Source organism: Diadema antillarum, unplaced genomic scaffold (genome assembly GCF_040938485.1).
Source record: "Diadema antillarum isolate AM-2024a unplaced genomic scaffold, OU_Dant_1.0 seq00001455_RagTag, whole genome shotgun sequence".
Lineage (NCBI taxonomy): Eukaryota > Metazoa > Echinodermata > Echinoidea > Diadematoida > Diadematidae > Diadema > Diadema antillarum.
In genome coordinates this window covers 957696-980436 of record NW_027272201.1, presented here as the reverse complement: position 1 = coordinate 980436, position 22741 = coordinate 957696, and the positions used below count along the sequence as shown (strand labels likewise).

At 40.2% G+C, this 22741-nt stretch overlaps 1 protein-coding gene across 1 annotated transcript in view; it reads right to left on the bottom strand.

Annotated features, from left to right (window-relative positions):
- LOC139709621 (polypeptide N-acetylgalactosaminyltransferase 13-like) overlaps positions 1–22741 on the bottom strand; it is a 128166-nt gene that overhangs the window by 68441 nt on the left and 36984 nt on the right. Inside the window, exons 4-5 of the mRNA XM_071621580.1 lie at positions 10576–10748; positions 9250–9457 (exon numbers count right to left, since the gene is read on the bottom strand). Coding sequence (XP_071477681.1) covers positions 9250–9457; positions 10576–10748 — 381 coding nt within the window. The remainder of the gene's footprint in view (positions 1–9249; positions 9458–10575; positions 10749–22741) is intronic.

Here is a 22741-nt window from a genome sequence, read left to right as displayed (position 1 = left end):
AGGCAAAAAAGCACTCTGGTTTCAAACAGACCATTAAAGTAAACCATGCAGAGCAAAAATCTGACAAATATAAAACTAAAAGCAAAAGTTTTATAAATATTGGTTTGAAAGTACAGATGTGAAGGAATTTTAACAATTTACTTGATTTCACTGCTCATATTTCATACATATCTATTGCAGCTACACATTTATATAAGATGAGGTGATTGCGGCATTTCAGGGCCCTGTTTCATAAAGCTGTTCGTAAAGTTACGAACAACTTGAACAACTTACGAGCGACTGGTGATCAGTTCTTAAGCTGAATTATGGAAATTCTGATAAGTAGGCACCCTTGGATAGCACATCAGAACTGATCACCAGTCGCTCGTAAGTTGTTCATAACTTTACGAACAGCTTTATGAAACAGGGCCCTGGACTGTTTGCTATATGCCAATTTAAGTCGGTTTTATGTCATAATTTCAAATATAAATATAAATCATGCCAATGAAAATATACCTATCAAAAATAAACAGACCACAGATTTGATATATCCCTTTAATGTTACGTCAAAGCCTGTCCACACCTACTTCTCAAATAGAAAATGGAGCTGATGGGTTTTTTTGGTCTCAGAGGAAATGTGGTAAAACATTTGTATTCCCATGCACATGGTGATTTTCCCCATTGCAGCCAAATGAACAGGAAATGACCATACCACTGTGTTGTAAGTGCATTTATTTCTATTTTTGTATGGTTCTCCCTTCTCTACAAGTTCAAGGACATACTTAACTTAACCCTTCTTTTGTCATTTTACCAATTCTGTGCATATGTTCTGAAAATATACTGTGAATGAAGACAGATTGAGTAATACCCTAATTCTAATTGTATTAAGAATGACTACTGCATCGGGGTGAGACAGTCTATAGTTAAACCTAAATCCACAAAGTTAATTTGTCTGAAACACTATCAACTTTAACCTGTTGAGGACAAGTCTCAAGTATACTCGGGCAGGCATCTATGGGAAATGTGTGTTGTAGCAAAATCAAACCGTCCTCAATGGGTTAACAATAAAGATTACAAACACAGAACTCAGCAAGTACCAGCAAATATCACTAGCATGCAATTGGTTACTAGTAATCTATCTATAAGGTCAGCTTTCAAAAAGCCACACACCTTCCATGCAGAAAAATAATGTCCCACACACAGTGTAACACAAGATCTATCCCTTGTGAACTGATAGAATTTTAGCTCTTGAGTTCATGTTTGCTTCACTATTTCCTTCCTCAATCCATATCTTTCCCTTGTGTGGATATATATAATATGCACCTGTTTTCCTACTTTTCCAATTCTATCTCTTTTCCCTCTCTTTCTCTATGTTTTCTTCTTTTTTCTTCAATATTTCACTCTTCTCTCTTCCTTATTTTCTTCATCATTACTAATAGCTTGTTTTTCTCCCCTTTCTTTTATTCTCCATCTCTCCCTCTCTCTGTCTCACAATTTCTTTCTCTCTCTCTCTTCTCCTCCTTTCTCCACTGGCTGCGACATCAGTGACACTACAGTGTGGGAAGACGGGGAGCATCTGGCGAAGGTGCGGAGAGCATCCTTTGGAGGGTGGCGAACAGATCCAATTTGCCACTTTGGGCTGTTGGAGGCAATCAAGTTAACCACGCATGTGATTGCCAGACGGCTGCCGATGAGCTTTAATTACCGCTGTCTTTGCCCCCGCGCCAGAGAGCGAGAAAAAGAAAAATGTTCCTGGTATAGGAAAATGTGGTCAGCAAAAAGGATGGGGGGAGCTTTGGTGGTGGGGGGGGGGATGGATAGAGGAAGGGGTGGGGCAGTAGGAGATGGCATAGGAAGGGAGAAAAGAGTAGCCATGCAAAGCCCTCTTTCTTCTGATTCCGGGAGACATTCCAAGGTGGGCGTGATCCTGTTTATACATGACTTAAAGCTCATGCAGGAGTTTGGTGATGTTTTGCTTACGGAGAAAAGGACGCACATTCATGAACATGCCATCAGCTCCTCTATCATATTCAAATTTCATGCGAAAACACAGGAAAACTGGGGAACTCTACACAAAGGCATTCTTCAAGATTTCTCAACCTTATTCTCCATTTTTCACTTCTTTCACGACATGCGATTACGGACACAGATTTGTCTGATTGTAATGATTCAGTCTGACAAATCTTTGCAGATCCCTGGAGTAATTGTCCATATTCTTGGCTCCAGAGACCTAAATAACTCTATATTGGCAAAATTTCAAGTCAATTAGACACAGAAATGTCAAGGCACAAAGCAAGTGATCATTCACCTGAATCAAATTGTCCCTGTCAGGGAGAGCTGATAAATCTCTGGTTGACAAAAAAATAAAACCAAATCTATCACCTGTCCATGAATCAGTGATACCAAGAGTATCGGTTTCAGTTCCAGTTTGATACCTTGCTCGAATCAATACAATCAGTTCCAAGTATAGACTGGATATCATGCATCAAACCGGGGACAGAGTCAGACTTGAAAACACAATTCAAACAACTAGATCTGTCCTACAATACTCTGGACAAATCTCTTTTCACCTTGAAACCAGATGAAGTCCTAGTTTGTTAGCAAGTGCCTCTTACTAAACTGCAGACCAGAATTGTCAGCAGTAAAAAAGAGGGAAAAAATACATTCATGTTAACCCGCTGGTATTAAGCTGATGTTTTCAAAACAAAGGAATAATTCAGCTTTTCGGAGCATATAGTACCAACTTCTTAATCAACCTCTCCCTGTGGGATATATATATATGCACATAATTGGAATCTAGTCTCACTTGCGTGAGTCCTTGGTATATCAGATATAAGTCTCAGGCAAAGTTACTGGTTGTTATAAATGACCTTTTGATATTCAAAATACACATATTGTCTGTGATACATACAGGTGCCTTCAATTAGGATGAGAAGGTGAGAAACTGTAGCATTTTGAAAGTGGCCCAGGTGCTTTGTTTGGGACAAGAAGGTGAAAAAGAGGCTGGTTCAATTCACCCACGTGTTGAGGGCAAGAAGGCAACTTCTAAAACTCCCCTAGGCATCTTGTTTGGGAAGAGAAGTCTAGTGAGGCAATTGGTTAAAACTTGCCTTGTCTATTTAAGAAAAACACCTTGTTTGGGAAGGAAGGGCAAGAAAGCGACTTGTTTAAGCTCAATAAAGTGCCTTGTCTGGGACGAGAAGGCAAAAAAAAAAAAAAAAACATGACCTGTTATAACTTGTCTAAACGGCTTGTTTGGGACGGGAAGGCAAGAAGACGACATATATCAAAATTCGCCTAGATAGATGTGCCTTATTTGGAATGACAAGGCCAAAAGGCGACTTGCTAAAGACTTGTCTTTTACAAGTGCCTTGTTTGGGATAAATAGACAAGATGACGACTTGTTAAAACTCACTTTGGTACCTTGTTCAAGGCGAGAAGGTGAGATGGCAACTTGTTTAAATTTATCTAGGTACCTTACTAAAGACAAAAAGGAGTAGAAAGAAACTTCTCGAAACTTGCCAAGGCTCTTTGCTTGAGGAAAGATAAAATGTGCCTGTGCTAGTTCAAATTAGGCTGACTTCTTTCTTTCTTGTCCTGCTGCTGACTTCCAAAAACTCACTGCCATCACTACACTATGTAGTATGTTTACCAACAAATATTCTCATTCCAATGAAATACAGGTATAGCAGCGGTATCAGCCTGTATGAAGGGATGATGTCTTTCAGTATAATCTGATACCGTGAAATGGCTCTGAACAATTACAGAGGGAGAGTGATCATGTGATGCACCTCATCCACAGCTGCCAAATTTATGATTATGAGGGGAAAAAAGATCACATAAAACAGACACCATTGTCAAATTACACTCCCGTAGTTCTCCCTTAACTCGCATGCTCACAGCTAACAAAAAGACATGCTCAAATTACCCTATAAGCGCACAAAGCTTACTCTTTATTTCCAAGCATCATCAGGTGCATGTGCCAACCTCCTTCCCACAACAGTTTGGTAGCCAACGGAAAGCCTTTCCCCTTGAGGGATAGTTTGGTCTGCTGTGAAAAACATGGTTGGCTTCAGACAAGAGAATCTTAACTATGGGACATAACATCCTGGTATAAAAGTGATACAGGAGACACTCATTATAAGGAAAGCCTCTGGACGGGCAGTTTTCTTTCATTCGTTATAATCAAACAAGTAAAGTATATGAAGCTTTATAGATAATAATTTTGGGAACCGAATCTTTACTTTATTCACAAGGAAATTTCTTCATATCCGTGTTGGTTATAATGGGAGCGCACTGTATTACAGACGTTTGCTGTTAAATGAGAGGAATCAAAAAGAACACAAAATCAAAATACCAGAAATACTTAATACAGTTTTGATAGCTTGACTCATAAAGACAAATACCAGACGTTACAGAGATATGGATCGGATTTATTTTCCTTTTGTGACAAAGGCGATAATCTCCTTCATATTGTCTCAAGAGGAAGGCTGTAAAAACACCAAGGCACTTGATCGACTTCGCACACCGTGCATCTACTGTCGGGACTGGCCCCTATGCGAGCGGGATATTGGAGTCATGCGGACGACGCCAGGAGTAATTTCTTCGGGGACCTTCACAAATCCCAGAACATGGCTAGCGATTAACTAATTACGCAGACAGGATGACTAATGCCCTCGTAATCTCAAGAGTGTGCGGATGCGTGGTCCATAACACCATACTAACACTTAACAAGAAATAATTGGCCCAAAGACTTCCTCTTCTATTGGGTGAAAAAAAAAATCATCTCCCCCTTCACCAGCAAATTCTTCCTAATTACTGCCGCAACCCTCTGGAAAGTAGAGGGGTCATGACATCATACATCCAGCTCTGCATAACTTATGGCACACACCATGGAATGTAAAGCTTACGTATTGACCTTTGACAGCAGAGTTAATTTGGCTGTTTATAAAAAGCTCATTACTTAATTTTTCCCACACATGTATACACTGTTTTTTCCCTCTTAAAGGTATGGTATAGTTTTGGTTGTGATGAGAGATTTAGATTTTAACTTTTTGCCAGATGATTAGAAACCACTCATGAAATATGAAAGAGCATACAATTCAAAGAGGCATTCAAAGTCTATTTAATGAAAATTTGTTTTGAAATGGCTGAGGTATCCAAAACAAAGTCATGCTAATAAAAGGTGGTACCCACCTCTTTTTGGATTGTGTTAGTCTGGTTTTGGATATCACAGTCATTTCAAAACCAATTTTCATCAAAAAAACTTTTGAGTTTTTCTTGGAATCGCATGCTCTTTAACATTCCATTGAGCAGTTTCTAAGAATCTCGCAAAAAGTTCAAAGCTGAATCCTCACCTCAACCAAAACCATACCATCCCTTTGCCTAAAGTTGTATCCCCCCCCCTCTTTCTCTCTTCAGAGAGAAACATATTCACCATGTTTCCCATTAAACTACTGGATGTCTAGATGTCTAGAAAAGAGATGATGCAGGGTCTTAAAGAGTTGACACATTTGTGTGTATTCAAAGAAATGTTTAAATACACCGATAAATATGTTGGCATGCAACAAACGTTTCATATTCTACCAAATGTCTGCGGTGGTCACGCCACAGGACACACCATTCACCTGTCATGTGACCCATGTGAACGCCATGTGACTGCATCACCATGACGATTCCTTTCAAAATATGCAGGCAAAGCCTTGAAATGCTGCAATGTATCTTTTTGTGTTCTTGTTCACACACAATTAGTCACTCAAATACCGTGTAATAGAGTACAGGGTCGTCTTTACTTGGTGTCATTTCGTCCCCTTAATTATTCATGACATGAATTTTATGACAAGAATTCTGCTGGTCCTCTCAGGCATTGAATAAATGTGGCCACCAGAAAAGGCATGGTCGAAAACTCACAACTCACACCTCATTAGCTCATCTCATGAATAATTGATCTCTTTTCATAAAGTGCACGAGGTGTATAATATCTAAACTCTGGTTCATTTGCTTGTAAGAAGAAATACCGAAATAAACAAAGAGACAGAAAATTAGTGTCTGTGATTAAAGGTTACATAATCACAAAATTGGACTTCAAAACCACTCTAAGGGGCATCTGAAAGTATGCCGGTTTGCAACCCCAGAGTTAAGTTATGCACGCAGCATCCAGTGACGCTTTGGGTAAGTTGTCTTTCAGCACAATTGACAGGATACAAAATCCATAAGGCACAGGAGTTTAATAGGGTTCACCTTGAAATAAACACTTTTAGATTGATTTGCTTCAGTCCCTTCACATTGTTTTCGTTCAGCAAAGAGCACACATGTGGGTGCATACTGAGTAATTTGTCACAGATTATGTAATGGCTAGCTAAGTACTGCACATTATTTTCTAATACCTACCAAGGCCACAGGGAGGATGCTATACAGCAAGGCATATTCTCTTTTCCAGTTCAAACGAACATCACATCTGTGCAAAAATGAAGTTTAAAAGTTCTAAGCACTCCTAAAGAGATCCCAGTGCTACTTTACGTAGCCCAGCGATGACTTCCACTACAAAAAACTGCACGGTCGCCCCTCTTTAATCTGGACCCAGACTCTCAATTCTATTCGAACGCCATGTTTCACTGACTTGGTGCCCACAATATTAAAAGCTAGGTAAGTCAACCCAACATGGAACCTTGCACATGGGTTCATAATGTATTTTCAAGATATGATGCGCTGCTTCGCTGGAAGACAAAGCGGCAGTTTTGCGTATGCTAATGTATAAACACACAATGATATCTGGAGGTAAAAAAAAAAAGTAACTACACCCTACTTGTCATTTCATGGTCAAAGCCCCTCTCTTGCAATGTACACCATTTTAAACTGCCCTAATTTCTTCAAAATCTCCTCCCTTAGAACCTTGACATTGACCCATCGAGGACGAGTCCCAAGTGTACTCAGGCATGTGTCTATGGGAAATGCGCGTTGCACCAAAATCAGTCCGTCCTTTAACGGGTTAATAAAGTACATGTAATCCCAACACATTTGCAAGGATACACAAAAATCTGTTTGACTATCCTTTTTTTTTTGAATGACAGTGGAATTTTGAATCTTTAACATTTCTTTAATCAGCTTGGGTTTAAATGTTGAATTCACTGCGTAATGATTCATGTAGGAACATGAACTTGATCTGGAGATATTTTTTTCCAAAATATGACAATGCAGAATATACATTGCAATCTTGAGTGTAATTTGACTGAAGTACATTGGGTGTTCTGTTACGAAAAACAATGCTTCATATGCTGACTTTAATTACTGTTTCTAAATGTCCCAGCCTGGTCAGTAAACACAACTGGAAGAGTGACAAAAAAAAAAAGAGTGAGGAAAAAAAGGAGCCTAATTTCCAACCCCCAGTTTCTGTCTAGTTTGAAAACCAGCACACGAGGTGGAGACATGGCGACAAATATAGACACAAGGTAGTTCTGCCGGTGGTTGGGGGGGGGGGGGGGGGGGGGGTATCATCCTTGACACACGGCAGCATCCAATAACGCCGTAAAAATCGACTTAAAGCGGTACTAAGCGACACTTTATTGGCGCAATTTGGTGGCTAATGGAGCGGAACGCGCCAAAAGGGGGACAAGGAAAAAAGCAGGAAGGGGGCTGTACGGTATGAGACACTCTCACATCTTCCTTTTAGAACAACCTGCCGATGGGTACATGTACGTCTCTCTGTGGGAATGTCGAAATTTCTGCTGGTAGGAACCACTTTTATGGGACAAAATATGCGAGCCAAACTTCAGAGAGGTGTGAGCTAAAGTACGAGTAGGAAAATATCTCAAGAGTATTCAACCTTTTCCTTTCTGTTCATCAATTTCAAAAGATACACAAACTTTCTATCTCTTTCTCTCTCTCTCTCTCTCTCTCTCTATTACCCCCCTTTACATTTTTGTTTTTGTTTTTGTCTTTTTTTGCTAGTAGGAAGTACTGTACGAAAATTTGCAAGCCAAAGTCCAAAGAGGAGTGAGCCAAAGTGTGAGCAGGACAATATGTCGTCAAAAGCATTCACCTTTCTCCTTTCCGTTCATCACTTTCAGAGCATACACAAACTCTCTCTCTCTTGCCCAAATTTTGCTGGTAGGAAGAATTTCAGTGCAATCTGCGAGCCAAATTTCAAAGAAGAGTCAGCTAAAGTGTAAGTAGGCAATGATTTGAATAGCATTTAATCATCTTCTTTCCCTTCACTTTAAAAACATATAACGCTTTCTCTCTTACTACTAGTAGGATGACATGATATATCCAGTTGCCGTACTTTAGTATTAACTTGAGGAATCTAATCAGTCTTTGGCATTTCTACCAGAGTCAGGTGCAAGGCTCATCATGTTACAGCTTTTGATGGTCATTGACCTATCTGGGTAATATCATTTTGGGTTTGTCTACATAAAGCTGCTGCAGTGCACATTTCACTGAAAGTAGTGTGAGAGCATTATAGAATGATCACTTCTGGAGCTGACTCAAATTCACTACAAACTTTTCGTACAACACTTCGTCGGGATGTTGCCAATGACGCAGTTACGGAGAACAAGTGGAGTTTATGAGAGCACAAAAGGAACCATATGTTGCCATAGATTGAAATTCATCCACACAGACTTTATCCTGAAAATACCATTCTTCTCAATAGGCACAGTCAGACTGACAAAAGATCAAGAAGTTTAAGATCACAAAGCCTTCGCGATCTTTTGTCGTACGGTCACACTGGCAGCCAAACTTATTTGATCTTTGGATTGAGAAGTTTGTGTCATTGGTGCATGTGCGTAAGGAAGAAGAAAGAGTGCATCATCCAATGGCTAGTGATTGTGATGTAAAAAATCATCATCACTACATCATCTTTATCAGATGCCTGTCATCATCACACCTATCTTTGTCAGTATAACCACCACCTCATTAACTATCACTGTCACCATCACCATCAGCAACACCACCACCCTATTTATCCTCAGCTCTATCTCCATCAATACCTCTAAAAATCATCATCTCTATCATTTTTCATCATTACCATTATCTCCGAAGTCATTATCATCATCATCATCATCATCATCATCATCATCATCATCATCATCATCATCATATCATCACCATTATCATCATCACCACCATTATCATCATCATAGCCACCGTCAACATCACCATCATCATCATCACCACTACAATCATCATCATCACCATCATCAGCATCAGCATCACCTCCACCTTCATCACCTCTATTCCCACGACACCAATCATCGCAGGGTGGGGTCTCACCTGTCATCAGCGATGCGTGACAGGAGGGGTTCTAGCCACCCCTCTGTGCACTCTATGTGGGCGTCCAGGAAGGTCAGCACCTGGCCCTTGGCCACCGACGCCCCCCTGAGCCGCGCCCGGATCAGACCGCTCCTCGTTCCCATTCTCTCCACCCGCACGGGCACCGGCAGCTGGCGGATGTAGTCCTCCAGTTGCGTGCCGAGGAAATCTGAAGATGGGAGAAATCGGGGAGGCAGCTTGAACCAAACATGGGTGTATCCTGACTTTGCGGAATTCAATATTTATCATCCAGACATAGAAAGTCCCAATAACCCTTACTGTGCTTTAATTGCTAATGGGCACGCACGCTGGAGAGCTTTCTCAACTTATCGGCACAGATGTCTGGAAAATTGAATAGTGTCGATGGATTGAGATTATCTAATCTCTTTGATCCCTGTTTTGTCACCCTGGCCTTCCAGATGGACTGAGTCACATTGCTACACTGTAAAAGTGGATATTTTCCCGTGAGTGATTTTTCGTGCTTGACCGGATCAGATGAATTTCGCCTGTTTTTAATTACGCAGAATCAGACATTAATTACTGGAACATACATCATGCAAAAATATTCGAGTGCTTTTATTTTCGCACAAGCTTCTGGTTGCGCGAAATGTGCAAAAATTACCACACTGCAAGAATTTCTACTTTTACAGTATTCCAGAGTAGGCTTGCTAATCTACAGCTACATGTAGGTAAAGTTTGGATTATATTACGGTGATAAAAGAAAAATTACAGCTTTTTCCAATAGCAAGCTATGCTAGGCGCCTGGGCACATCAAGCCAACCACTGGCATATGACATTTTGTATTAAGGTTCTGAGTGAATTCTAGTTCTCTTTTTGCAATATACGAACACTGGATGTGAAAGTGCATCCTGTTGAAGGTCAAAAGTCTAATGAGAAACCCCAGTTGTTTTGATATACTGTATGACTTTTCCAATACTCATGGAGGCTTTCTTGTTGTGATGCCATTACCTATGTTGTTCTGAGCTTTTCTGACATTATCGCATAGCTTGAAAAAGACTCCATAGGCACAGCACTGTTATCAAGAGGTATCGCAAACGTTTCTTTTCCACAAGGAGCGAATGAAGTGAATATGTTCATCTTCTCCCCACTCTTTTCCCTTCCCCTCTCCCTTCCCCCCCCCCCACACGACTGCTCCTACATCACTGTTGATTAGCTATTTTCCAAGCATCAACTGCAGCTTCTTGCCAAGCCTCCTCTGTGACGATTTGTGCTTAAACGACCCCTCCCCCCCCCCCCACACACACACACCCGGTCTCCCACACGCACCTCTCTCGCTGGCGTCATCGACGAGTATTATTTCGACGAGGAGTTCCCTTGGCGACCGGTTGATGATGCTGTGGATGCTGCGTAGCAGCGTGCTCCACGCCTCGTTGTGAAAGACGATAACAATGCTGGTTCTCGGCAGCTGGTCAAGTGGCGGGTACGTTTTCCTCTTGCACCTACAGAGCAGGAGGAGCGCGCGGGGAGAGAAAGAGGCAACAGAAAGGGGGGAGAGGAAAATTCAGGACTGTTTCAGTACGTAGCACAAATGTCTCAAAACTCTTAAAACAACATACAATGCAAAGCTGCGGGAGCTACTAAATTAGAAACAAGGCACTTTTAAGTGTGTCGCCCCACACCAAAAACAGTATCTTCTCTGTTTCACAATATCTATCACAGATTTAAAAAAACTCTGGATAGAAGACGGATGTGTAGGAAATGAAAATATGAGTTGTACAAGTGTGTATGTGTTTTTGATACACTGATATCAGTTTTCGCTTCCTCCTAATCAGAGCTACATATCCAGTTGCTATTAGAATTGAGCATAAGTGGGCCTCTTGTTTGTTGTTTACTTGTGTTTTTTCAATGTAAGGTGAGAGTTTCAGACCCACTAAGTGTACCAGTACAAACTTCCTTCTCTTGTGAAAATAGTTTCAGGAAATGCGATATCTGCCTTCAACAGGAGTCGTAAGTGCTCACCTACTAGCAATAATCAAACTTTTCTTCCCTAATGGAAAGAGCTGCAGAAACAAACACCAAGTGATGAATTAAGCTCTCCATCTTCTGATGATGGAAAATGGAAAATAATTTTCATATTTCTTCCAATGCTCACACGATTCAAAATTTAAACTGCCTTGGCATGGGAAAAAATGCAAATTAGCATTACTACACTGTACTAGTACTACCATTATTATTAGCATTACTACTAGTACTACTATTATCATTACCATTATCTCTATTATCAATCATTATCTTTTTCATCATCATTATAACTATCATTGTCATCATAATTACTATCCATTTTAGAGACATTATACACATTATAATTATACATCTGGATATATCATATTGGGGAAAAACAGGAAAAACGAACATTGAGATGCTTGCAAACAAGAGTTGTTATTCAGACTGTATCAACTTTTATTGCACACTCAGGTTTAATATCAACCTGCTATCAAATGTACCTTTGACATCAGTTGACAAGAACCTCATTGTTTCAATCTGAAACACCGTGGAAGCGAAGCACTTTCATTTAAAATGTGAACCTCCTTTTCTTTGGAATTGTGAAACAATAGCACAAAAAAAGTCTTGCATCAAATCAAACGATTCTCTACCAACTTTCACTGTAAAAAAAAAACCAAAAAAACTCTGCCCAGAATACTGTGCAATGTCAGTATTTGCTGAAACCAAACTACACAGAATAAATGCGTGTGGATGTACATATGTACAAGAGTACAAGTTCAACGGACACAGGAAGGAAATTTCACCTCCACTCGACTTTCCACCGACACCAACATGCTTGGGTAAACGCACCTGTGCCATTGGTAAAACACTGACTGTGTAGAGATCTCTTTGTTTGTTTCCCCCTTTCCCCTCCCGGCACGGTACACCTATCCTGGTGGGTGATGCAGTTGCATCCCATCTTGATAGTAAAACGCACTATACATGACGTCGTAAATGAGGCGAACATGTTATGGCCTCACAAAATTTTCACTGCTTTTTTGCAAAAAAGAACAAAGGACACATTTCTTTTTTCATCAAATTATCATTTTCATAAATTACTGCATTAAAATATCTTTTTTTTTTAAATGGATGTTTGATTTTCTACATAATAATCTAGTAAGGAACCACTCTATTTACAAGCTCCCTTCCACTGACTTTTTTAGGCAGGTATTCATGGAGCATTCATAAGTTGCTGCTATGTAGGGAAAGCCTCCTGCAAACTTTGTGGTTGTGGACAAAAGCACGCACAGAACTTGGAATACATTGCAGGAACAGTCTATTATTCATCAACTACAACGTCTGATTGACAAAAAAATTGCCCTTCATCGACATTAATACCTTGTAAACACCGATTATTGTGTTCGTCTATTATTATAGCCATAGTAAACTGTATGTACTCTGATATGTGTATGCCTATGATTTTTTGTTATCATGGCTATAACTCAAACACTGAATAATTGGTGGTTAGTACATTAATGAAGGACAATATGTTCATCAGTTGTAATAAAAACAAAACCACTCAATGCAAGAATCATTCATTTGAATATGCTACGTCCACTTTGAAAGCTACTAATACTAGTTTATTACAACTCTGCAATTGTCTTCCGAAGAGCGAAGGCTTTCATTCCTTCCTTTCCATTTCATTATTATACGAGTAGAAATCTATGAAACATGAGACCTGCAAATCAGCGGGAGATTTGCGAAGGCACATTTACAGCGACCTTTATCATCAAAACCATGTCATATTTAATAGCAAAGTTGGTCATCCAGCAAGCACATAGGTGCCCTTCGGGTCTTGCATTCTCCAGAAAATTTCATTTCGGCAGACTCTAACCGCAACAACACTATCCATCTGGCCTATCAAGATACGAGCCATCAAATAAAAAGCTACAACATGATATATGTGGGGTCGGAGGGGAGGAAGAGGGAGAGTGAATTCAAACAAATGCGCCTATAGATTAATGACTTTCACAGGCGGAAAATGGCCGAACGTGTCCGTGAAACTCGTTTCCAATCAGGTGCGTGGTGGGAGCGCCGACGTGTCGAGATGAAACTGGCGATGACTAGCGCTCGACACCTGGACTGAAAACTGGTCGGTCTCAGGGGAGTCATCATGGCTGTAGTGATATATCTGTTTCTTTTATCTCATTAGTGAAAGTTCTATCACTTTTTAAAACAAAGCCAGACATGCCCAGTACAAATGTTTTACTTACAGTGACAGTTTGTGGGTGCGTATGTTTGTGGAATTATTTCATATGGCCACTAAAAGCATGAAAGTACTAACTGACTACAGTGTACATGTAAGTCTTGTGAGTAAGCCACCCTAAGACCTGTGGCTTTGAGTCCCTTCCAAAAGATGAGGCTAATATGCATGTCTGAAATATTGGCATTCTGTTGAGCACTCTCAGCTAGTCTCTTCACCATGTGTGATTCTTCACTTCAGTATAGACTTATCACAAGTAGAGTTGTGTAGAAAAAGTGACATCATTAAAATTTTGTGATCAAGTGGGTATACTGTAAAAGTGGAAATTTTCATGCATTTTATACAACACAAAACTAGCATGAAAATAAAGGCACAATAAAGGCTTTATGCTACACTACTTTATGTTTTGATTCTGTGGAATTCAAAAACACATGAAATTCATCTTACCCAGCTATGTGAAAAATTACTCACATGAAAATATCCGCTTTATGTAATACATTAAAGTGTTTTCACATAAATTCCTGCACGGTACTTTCACGTGGGAAGGGAATTCCACAATGAACTGGATTCAATCAATCAAATTCTTGTATCATTGCTTCCTTGCAAGCTGCAGAAGACATCAAGTCTGATAAGCAGACAGAGCAAGGTTTGTCGAGAAGCTGCCTCTGACATTACCCGGCTCGGCTGACATGAAGCGAACAAACCACGCAAAACCTGTCAATCCTCGCCAACGCACAGAGGGAACACCAATCAGAAATGTGGAAATATTCTGCTTTTTGCCACATGCCAGTTTATGTTTAATAGAGGCAGGTAGAGTAGATTCATATATCATATTCTGGGAAAATATGTCACTTTCACTTTACCAGCTAATTAAGCTAATTGCCCGTGGTGTAACGACAAAATGCACATCACTGATTTCCCGCTCTGGTTTGACCTACTTATGACGGTGTCAGCTGTGCAGACATACATGTAGATGGGAAATGGGAAAAGCATCCATGTAAAATTACAATGTAGCCATGGTTACGAGGAGAGCATCTTAAAGTGCAGTGCCACCCCCATCCGAATTAGCTCAAAGTAGAATGGAACTAACAGAATGATCTAGAGGATACACTTTCAGATTGGACACAAAATAAAGTGAACAGATTTCACAATTTCATGTCATTTCCAAATGTCCATCCTGATATTGCTCACAAACCATGACATCCAAATGTGAATAGTGTATATATGCCGTATATTTTGCGTGTCAAACTTTTCGCGAATTGGGACTTCCCAACCATTTTGCGAGTGGTTAAATTTGTGATTGTGGACTACCAGTACTAAATGGAGATGTGTATGTTTGCACATTACATTCATGTTAGGATCAGAGTTAAAGGACAAGTTCACCTTCATAGACATGTGGGTTGCGTGAATGCAGCAATATTAGTAGAACATATCAATGAGAGTTTGAGGAAAATCCGACGATCCATTCAAAAGTTATGAATTTTTTAAGTTTCTGCTCTGTGACGGCTGGATGAGAAGACTACTATGGCTTGTGATGTCATATGAGTACAACTATATAAAGAAAGTATAAAGAAAATTCAAGATATTCTCACTTTTCTCACATAATAAAAGAACACTCGACTTCTCTCTTTCAGAAGTCAGGGGGAATAATATTACCCCTAACATAAGTCAGTAACAAGTCGGAGAAATGTCCAGTTTATTCAAAAAGTTAAGTTTTGTGAAATTCTCTTTTTATTTTCCATATCGTTGTACGCATGTGACATCGTACACTGTAGTAGTCTTCTCCTCCAGCAGTGATTGCACAGATATTTTAAAAAATCATAACCTTTGAACGGATTGTCGGACTTTCCCCAAACTTTCACTGATGTGTTCTACTAATATTGTTGCCTTCACTCAATCCACATGTATATGAAGGTGAACTTGTCCTTTAATATTTACGCGTATTCTTGAATTTGCAAACAGCTCCCAACTCATGACATTTGTGCAAATAAAAACCTTGCAAAAGATTCCGTATATACAGTATTAAATGAAGTGGCGAGGTCACCACTCTCCACATGAAACTTTGACTCCCATAACTTATCATTTTACATCTGATTCTGATGAAATTCCGTCCACTCTACTTGTCTGATTTTAATTCATTTACCAGAGCCATCGTAAACATGGAATGGAAAATTGTAGTTTTTAAGCTACTAGTTGGATGAACTTGTAAGTTTCAGTACCTTGCATTGTACAGACAGTAAATATGCATAGGTAAACAGCAATTTCTTTTATACTTCAAGATACAGGTTTCCTGATGCTGTAGGCCTAAATGTTCATGTACTGTATGTTTCACAGAATGTCGAGTGATTGCAAACATGTGTGCCGAGGGTAACCATAGCAACAGGACAGATGCAAGCCACTTTTCATCACGAACGTCCATGCCACGGGTCTCTCGCAGGTTTAATGGGGAGCACGGCCCGACCGTGATACCACTTGGGAATCGGGAGTCACGGAGCTGAGAGGAGACCGGGGTCTTGTCAGTACGGGCTGGATACATTATGGAAGTGTCTCCACGGGCATGCACACCCATTATGCTGTAACCCAATCACGTCTCGATTGATTCGGGCTGGAAGATCTGGATCCGCAAATACATTGTACACTTCACAGAGACGACCAGACCAATCATCTGAGGTACTCTGCTTCACCAGAAAAAAAGAACACCAAACAATCACCTGTCCTCTGCCTTGTGGCCAGACACAAATATAAAGTATGATGTATTGTTTTGGTCCTTATTCCCCCCCCCCCCCCCCCCAACATTACAACTCCTGGCTGGTTGAAAGGGAAGGGAGAGCGAGCGAGGGAAAGGTTGTCAGGTTTTCAGAGATGAAATTTGCTCACTCCATTTGTTGTCATCAATCGTCGTCGGGTGAACGAGATGAGATGAGCTGAGCTGGTGGGGGAACCATGTGCAGGTCAATTTGGGTCTTGTCTCGGGGATATAGTCTGTTGGAGAATCGCTCGGCGGTACTCATCTTTTTAAAAAGTCAAGCACATAAAGCATGTTTTATGATCCATGATGGATGGGGGGGGGGGGTTCTGGAGAGATAGGAGCGTCACACAATTGAGTGTGTGTGTCAGAAAAGAGGGTGAGGATGTATCAATGTGGGGTTCAATGATGAATCTAAAACAAAAGGCACTTTGAAAGATTTCTCAAATACATACAAATAAATGTGTGTCTGTGTGTATGTGCATGTGTTTGTGTGCATGTGCAGGTGTTTGTGTAAGTGTGTGCGGGTGTGCATGCATGTGTAAAAATGCTCAGCTCCCTCATTCTGCTTCTGAGCCTTCAGTTATGACACGTCAAAGCATTGTCATCTCAAAGTGTCTGGTTGAAGCAAGTAGTGTCATCTGACAACACATCAAAAATGTTATTCAAATCACAAGTGCATACCAGTGTACACTATCCTTGGCAGATGTGATCATTGTAACTTTCTGACATGACTTTAACCCGTTGAGGACAGGCTGATTTTGCTACAACACGCATTTCCCATAGACACTTGCCCAAGTATACTCGGGACTCGTCCTCTATGCCACTGTCACTGTAACTAGTCCTCAATGAGTTAAGTAAAATTATGCCACTGTCACTATCCCCAAGTACCGAGGTATTAAAATGCAACACATGTTGAAACAAAACATGCGGTTACCGGTGCATGTACTTTGCCTATGTCTCGGAGGGTAAACAAAGACTCATAACACATAGGAAAAGGCATCTCTCATCGAGAAAACTCTCAACTTCATCCAGGAGTCACATATGTCGGATGCTGTAACCCCTATCCTCACACCCACCTTTATTTTAAATGCATAAGGAGACACCAGCATGACACACTTTTCACATGCTCAGGAGATGAGAGGCTTTAATGCACTGAAACACATCCCAGCAAAAGAGTGCATCCATGTAAAAATGCGCGCACTTGATGATGAGTAATGTGTCTTCCCTGGAGTCAAGCGAGTCAACGGCCATCTCGAAAGGTCAATAGCCATGATGTCTGGCTCTGTGGGTATGGAAATGACCCATTACCAAGAGACGGTAATCTGCACAAAATCTACATTAAGCGCCATAAGTTGAGATGCCATTCCATATGGTGCAATCACATTCCCAGTCTTGTCTCTTTTATTGCGTGTACGTGTCTTTGCCAGTTTCAGGCAGTATTTGGGTCATAAAAATCCACTTCCTCCGAATGTTTGATCTCTCCCGATGAAATCCTGAATCTACTTCCAGATTTGTGACTTCAATCTAAGATTATAAAGTGCGCTGCGACCTGGAAAACCAAAACAATGCAATACATACAATGTACAACAAACAATGGTCTTGCAGAGGTTTATACATCATGTCTCCACATAGAATATAATCTATGCGTTAGGTTGAGCAAATCTTCACAATCTTTTAAAATCTATTGCAGTGTGGTAATCTTCAAGAAACAACCACACCCCCATGAAAAACTTTCTGTCCTACTCCTTGTCCCATGAAAGCGAAGGAAAAAGACATTTTTCAAAGGACAAATCAATGTACATTGTAGCCATGCATCATTCATGGGCCTTACTGTACTTTTGAATCTTATAGAGATGAAGACATTCTGCAATTGCATCATGGGAAGGGTCTGGATACATGTAGTTCACAGATTTGGCGGGTCTCACTGGTCTCACTGCCCACTTGCGGTGAGAAGAAATAATGACTGAGATCAGGAACTGCTGGCTGTCCCATTCAATTTGCAGCCATAATGAAACATTTATGAGCACAATTCAACATCCCCATCTCCTGTAAAGGACAGTGGACTGGGATAAAATAGCAGGAAGCACTTAGAGGTAATAAAACAAATCTAAAGGATGATTTCACCACTTATGCCAATAGATTGGAAGCAGAAGGGTTGTGGATAAAAAGTGATTGCAATACTAACAGTGTGTTCAGACACAAACAATTTATGGTAAAACGGTACATACAATGTAGCTATACCAAAACAGTGGTATGTGATGAATTTATTTATACGTCTAAATGCTAAAAAAACAATGTATGATGAAATGACGTATAACAAAACGATGGTCAAAGCATCATTCGAACTAGAACTTGATAACGAATTTAATAGCATTCCATCACGTGCATATGCACCTGAGTGTATGGTGACCATAGAACAGTACATGTTCCTATATTAAACTGTATGGGCAGGGTTAGCCTTTAACATGAGCGAGCACGAAAAGTGACCCTATACCTCTCACTAGTGGCAACGTCATGACCATAACAACGTGCGCAGTGGGAAACTGCACATCTACATGGCGTATTCCACAACAGTCGAGATTAGCGTCTGAACGGTGATTCTTAGTGTCGTTGCTTTATCGAGTTTTGGTATTAAACTGGTTTGCGTCTAAACAGGGGGATTCAAACACAGGCGGCATTTATCATCTTTTCAATGTTTGAAACAGGTTTCAATATCCACTATCAAAGCATGATTGCAAAGGCCTTTCAGATCACATTTCTTGAGTCGTTTTGTTTATCACCTCAGTCGTGACTCAAGAGTGAGGCCTTGTCACTGCACAGCTCCATTGCACAGTTTGACCCAAGGTGCGGAGATGTGTAGTTGGCAGTGGTTGGAGCGGGCAGGTCCAAGCTATGAACGCATCTCAAAACGACTTTGCTTTTATCATCTCCACAGAAACACATTTCTGGTTCAAATGCATAGAGTTGTGATCACACTTTTTTCAGCATTTCAGAAAGGAATTCAAACAGATTTGCGTTTATCAACTGCCCAAATCTCCCTGAAAGTTGTTTGGAAACCTTAATTCTGCAATACAAGCGAGTTGATAAATGCACAGACAGACTATAATGTAGTATTGTTTGTTTCTTTGTTGTTGTTGTTGTTGTTGTTGTTTTCTGGGGATGATGGAGGGGAAGAGGTTACAAACAATACAATTGCAGGATTGGGTACAATTAGGCTTATCATTAAACAAGGTATCATAATGGGCAAATAGGGAAAATATTACAGTACAAAGACAGAGTTGGGCCTCCTTCTGTGCCTTGTGCATGCCAGCGTGGCATGAATTCCAAGCAGTCTCCGTATGAAGAAAAGGTTATCATGTGTGAACGGATACGACACGTCCTGGGTTAAGTACAAGCTTGGCAACGTGTGGAATAGCAATTAACTGAGAGAAAATAATGAAAGTTGTAGCCACTGGGAGTTACATGTCTCTTCTCTTTGATAGGTGAAGTTATCTTCTCTCTTATTAAAATTGAATACATCAATATTGGAGTGCTCTTTGGCCAAGTGGTTATTTGGCCATAACACCTGGCCCTGCAATGCAAGCTCCACCAGAAGACTCCTGTATATAGGGCGCAATCAACTAGTTCATCGCTACCCTAATTAAACGACAAACTATGACATTGCTGCTTTCGCTACCGCCATTACCATATATTCCTAGAAATAAAGGTAATTAGCAAGCCCTCTTTATAATAATACTCATAATTCATCCCTATCAGTACATGTAAATGATACCAAGGCATGTCCATGATGACAGTCCTTGCCATTTGGAAAGCCTACATTCATCCTTTGTTGTTTGGCTTTTTTTATATCCAAACTGTCTCCTACTGTATCAGTATAAAAAGCCTCAGAATGTAATCATCAATTTTTAATCCGTGATAAAATATCTGGATGATAAAGGCAGAAGTGTGACAAATTTCCTGTATGAATTATTGACAAACTGTACATATCATCAAATCATATTTGAATATTTATACACGACATGATGTATGATACAAACAGTGCCTGCTATAATTGCTGCATTGTTATTGTTTCTTTTTCACAGAAAACCAGCATGGTATACAATTTCTATGATATAGAGGCTGGTTTCTATCATCTCTATTTTTGCAGAGGGCTGAAAATAGAGAGCCAAGGTTATTGTCAACTTTATAGACGATATATGCCACAACTGTACCAACTCTGCTGTGAGATGGCAAAAACAAAAACAAAACAAGGTCATTATATTTCAATACTGTTGAAGAGCATACATTGTACGTGTGTACACGTAGATGACATAATTTCACTACTTTCACTTCAGAAACAAGTAGTTCAGTACCTGTCCTCTCTGTGACCTCTACAAAAACCTAGCAGTCAAAACTAATTGTGATTGTCACCCTGAGTATAGTCAAACTAAGGTTGACTGTGGCAGAAATCTGAACTACTGTGTTGTACTCTGAAAACCATGATGCAATAAATCAAAATATTATTAGTGCCTTCTGCTAGAAATTTTACCAGCCAAGGCTATCTCTTTCTCCCTCTTTTTTTCTAGGGGAAGGGGTGAGGTCATTGAACTTCATCTTCACTCATCAAATGCAATCATTTTCTCATTGAGACTTATGTCCTACATAGGGAAGATTCTGCTTTTCATGGTACTTGTATTATCAACTTGTTTATTTCCTGAAAGATCTTTTTTTTTTCTCACTTCAGTTGTAAAACTTTGCTTTTTGGTTGGTTGGATTGTTGCTGTTGTTGTTGTTGTTGTTGCTGCTGTTGTTGTTGTTGTTGTTGATGTTGATGATGATAATACAACTTTGTGCATATGCCCTTAATACACCCAACAACATCATGAACAAAAACAAAACAAAATGCCCATTGAGAGAATGTGAAAGTGGTGACATTTCATGCACATGGGATGAATATTGTGCATAGCGCCAGTCATCGTCACATGAGCACAGTATCCCCAAACCACCACCACTGGATGACATGAGTCACAAATATTATTCAAATTTCAGAACTCTCTTGGTATTGATCATTGCACCTGAATTGAGCAATGATCTCTCCCCTTGGTTGATATGCATTTGATTGTACATGAATTCAAACTTGAAGGGATACATCCAACAGAGATGAGGTGTTTTGGTTTTTTTTTTTTTTTTTGGGGGGGGGGGGGTGGGGGGTGGGGTAGGATCTGGGGATTCTGTTTTGGGAGTTATCCAGTCAAGATTTTGCTCTCAATTCTGAGCCCATTTGCGGTCGAAATGGTTTAATATCTACAATGCACCATTGACGAAGTGGAGTTTTTATTGGCTACATCATGTATGCACTTGTGTCATGATGCATCAACATTATAATACGATATGTTGCATATTCTATCATGTATTAAACCTATATATTGAGATTTGGGTACTTGATTGACGGGTAGTATTTAAAGTACATGTATGTGACACAATAATTGTATGGAATGTTTTGGGCAATCGGTGGTCAGTAAGGAAACATATTTCAGGGTCCAAACAGCTTGTCAATGTATAAAAAACATGATCAGGAATGTGTTTCAGAAATGTAATTACAAAGAAAAAGCATCTGTACAGTCTAAGCCCTTCATAGATGAACTCTTTTTCTAGTATCTAAAAGGCCAAGGATGCATTCATGCACAATTTGCGATGACAGAATCTGCATTCTGAAACACTGATTCAAAATGCTGATCCAAATGGGGTTCACCAAGGGTTCTGTTCATGCTCATTTTTTTCTTCTTTTCAGGCTCAAGCAAACATGCAATGTGCACCGGTGAAATACTGTAAACCCTTATTTGGTAGCGAGCTGTTCAGCATATGTATCTACTTAGGGTGTGTTTATGCTCAATTTGCGAAGGCAGAATCAGCGTTTTGAAACGCTGATTCAAAACGGTGATTCAAAATGCCGTTCACGGGAGCACTGTTTATGCTCACTTTCTTCGAGCCTTGGAAAGAGCGTTTGCGATTGCTTTGCTGACCTCAGCAGAGGCAGGTCAAATTGGGGCGCGCGCTGCGATCGGTGGCCTGGCCTGAGAGAGCAGCTGGGAAAGACATGCGTTCACAGTACATGGGAAAATTGCACAGGCCAGGCGCGCGCGTTTTTTCACGTGAACCGGAAAGGCGTTTAGATGACGTCACTCTAAACGCGTTTAGAAACGCTGTTGCGTTTATGCTTCCTCGTCAAACGTGATTGGTCAGAAACGCCGATCGTAAACGCACCTTTTTGTGCGTTTTGGATCAGCATTTTGAATCAGCGTTTCTGTCGAAGTGAGCATGAACGCAGCAGCGTTTTGCACTAATCACGTTTCAAAACGCTGATTCTGGCCCGAAAAAGGTAAGCATAAGCACGGCCTTAGTGTACTTCATGGGAACCAGAAAGGTGTTGAGATGACATTTGAATAAATATCTATTTAAGTGATTTTGCCTTTGAATTATGCTTCCCCATTATTGTTAGAGAGAATAGCCAATCATAA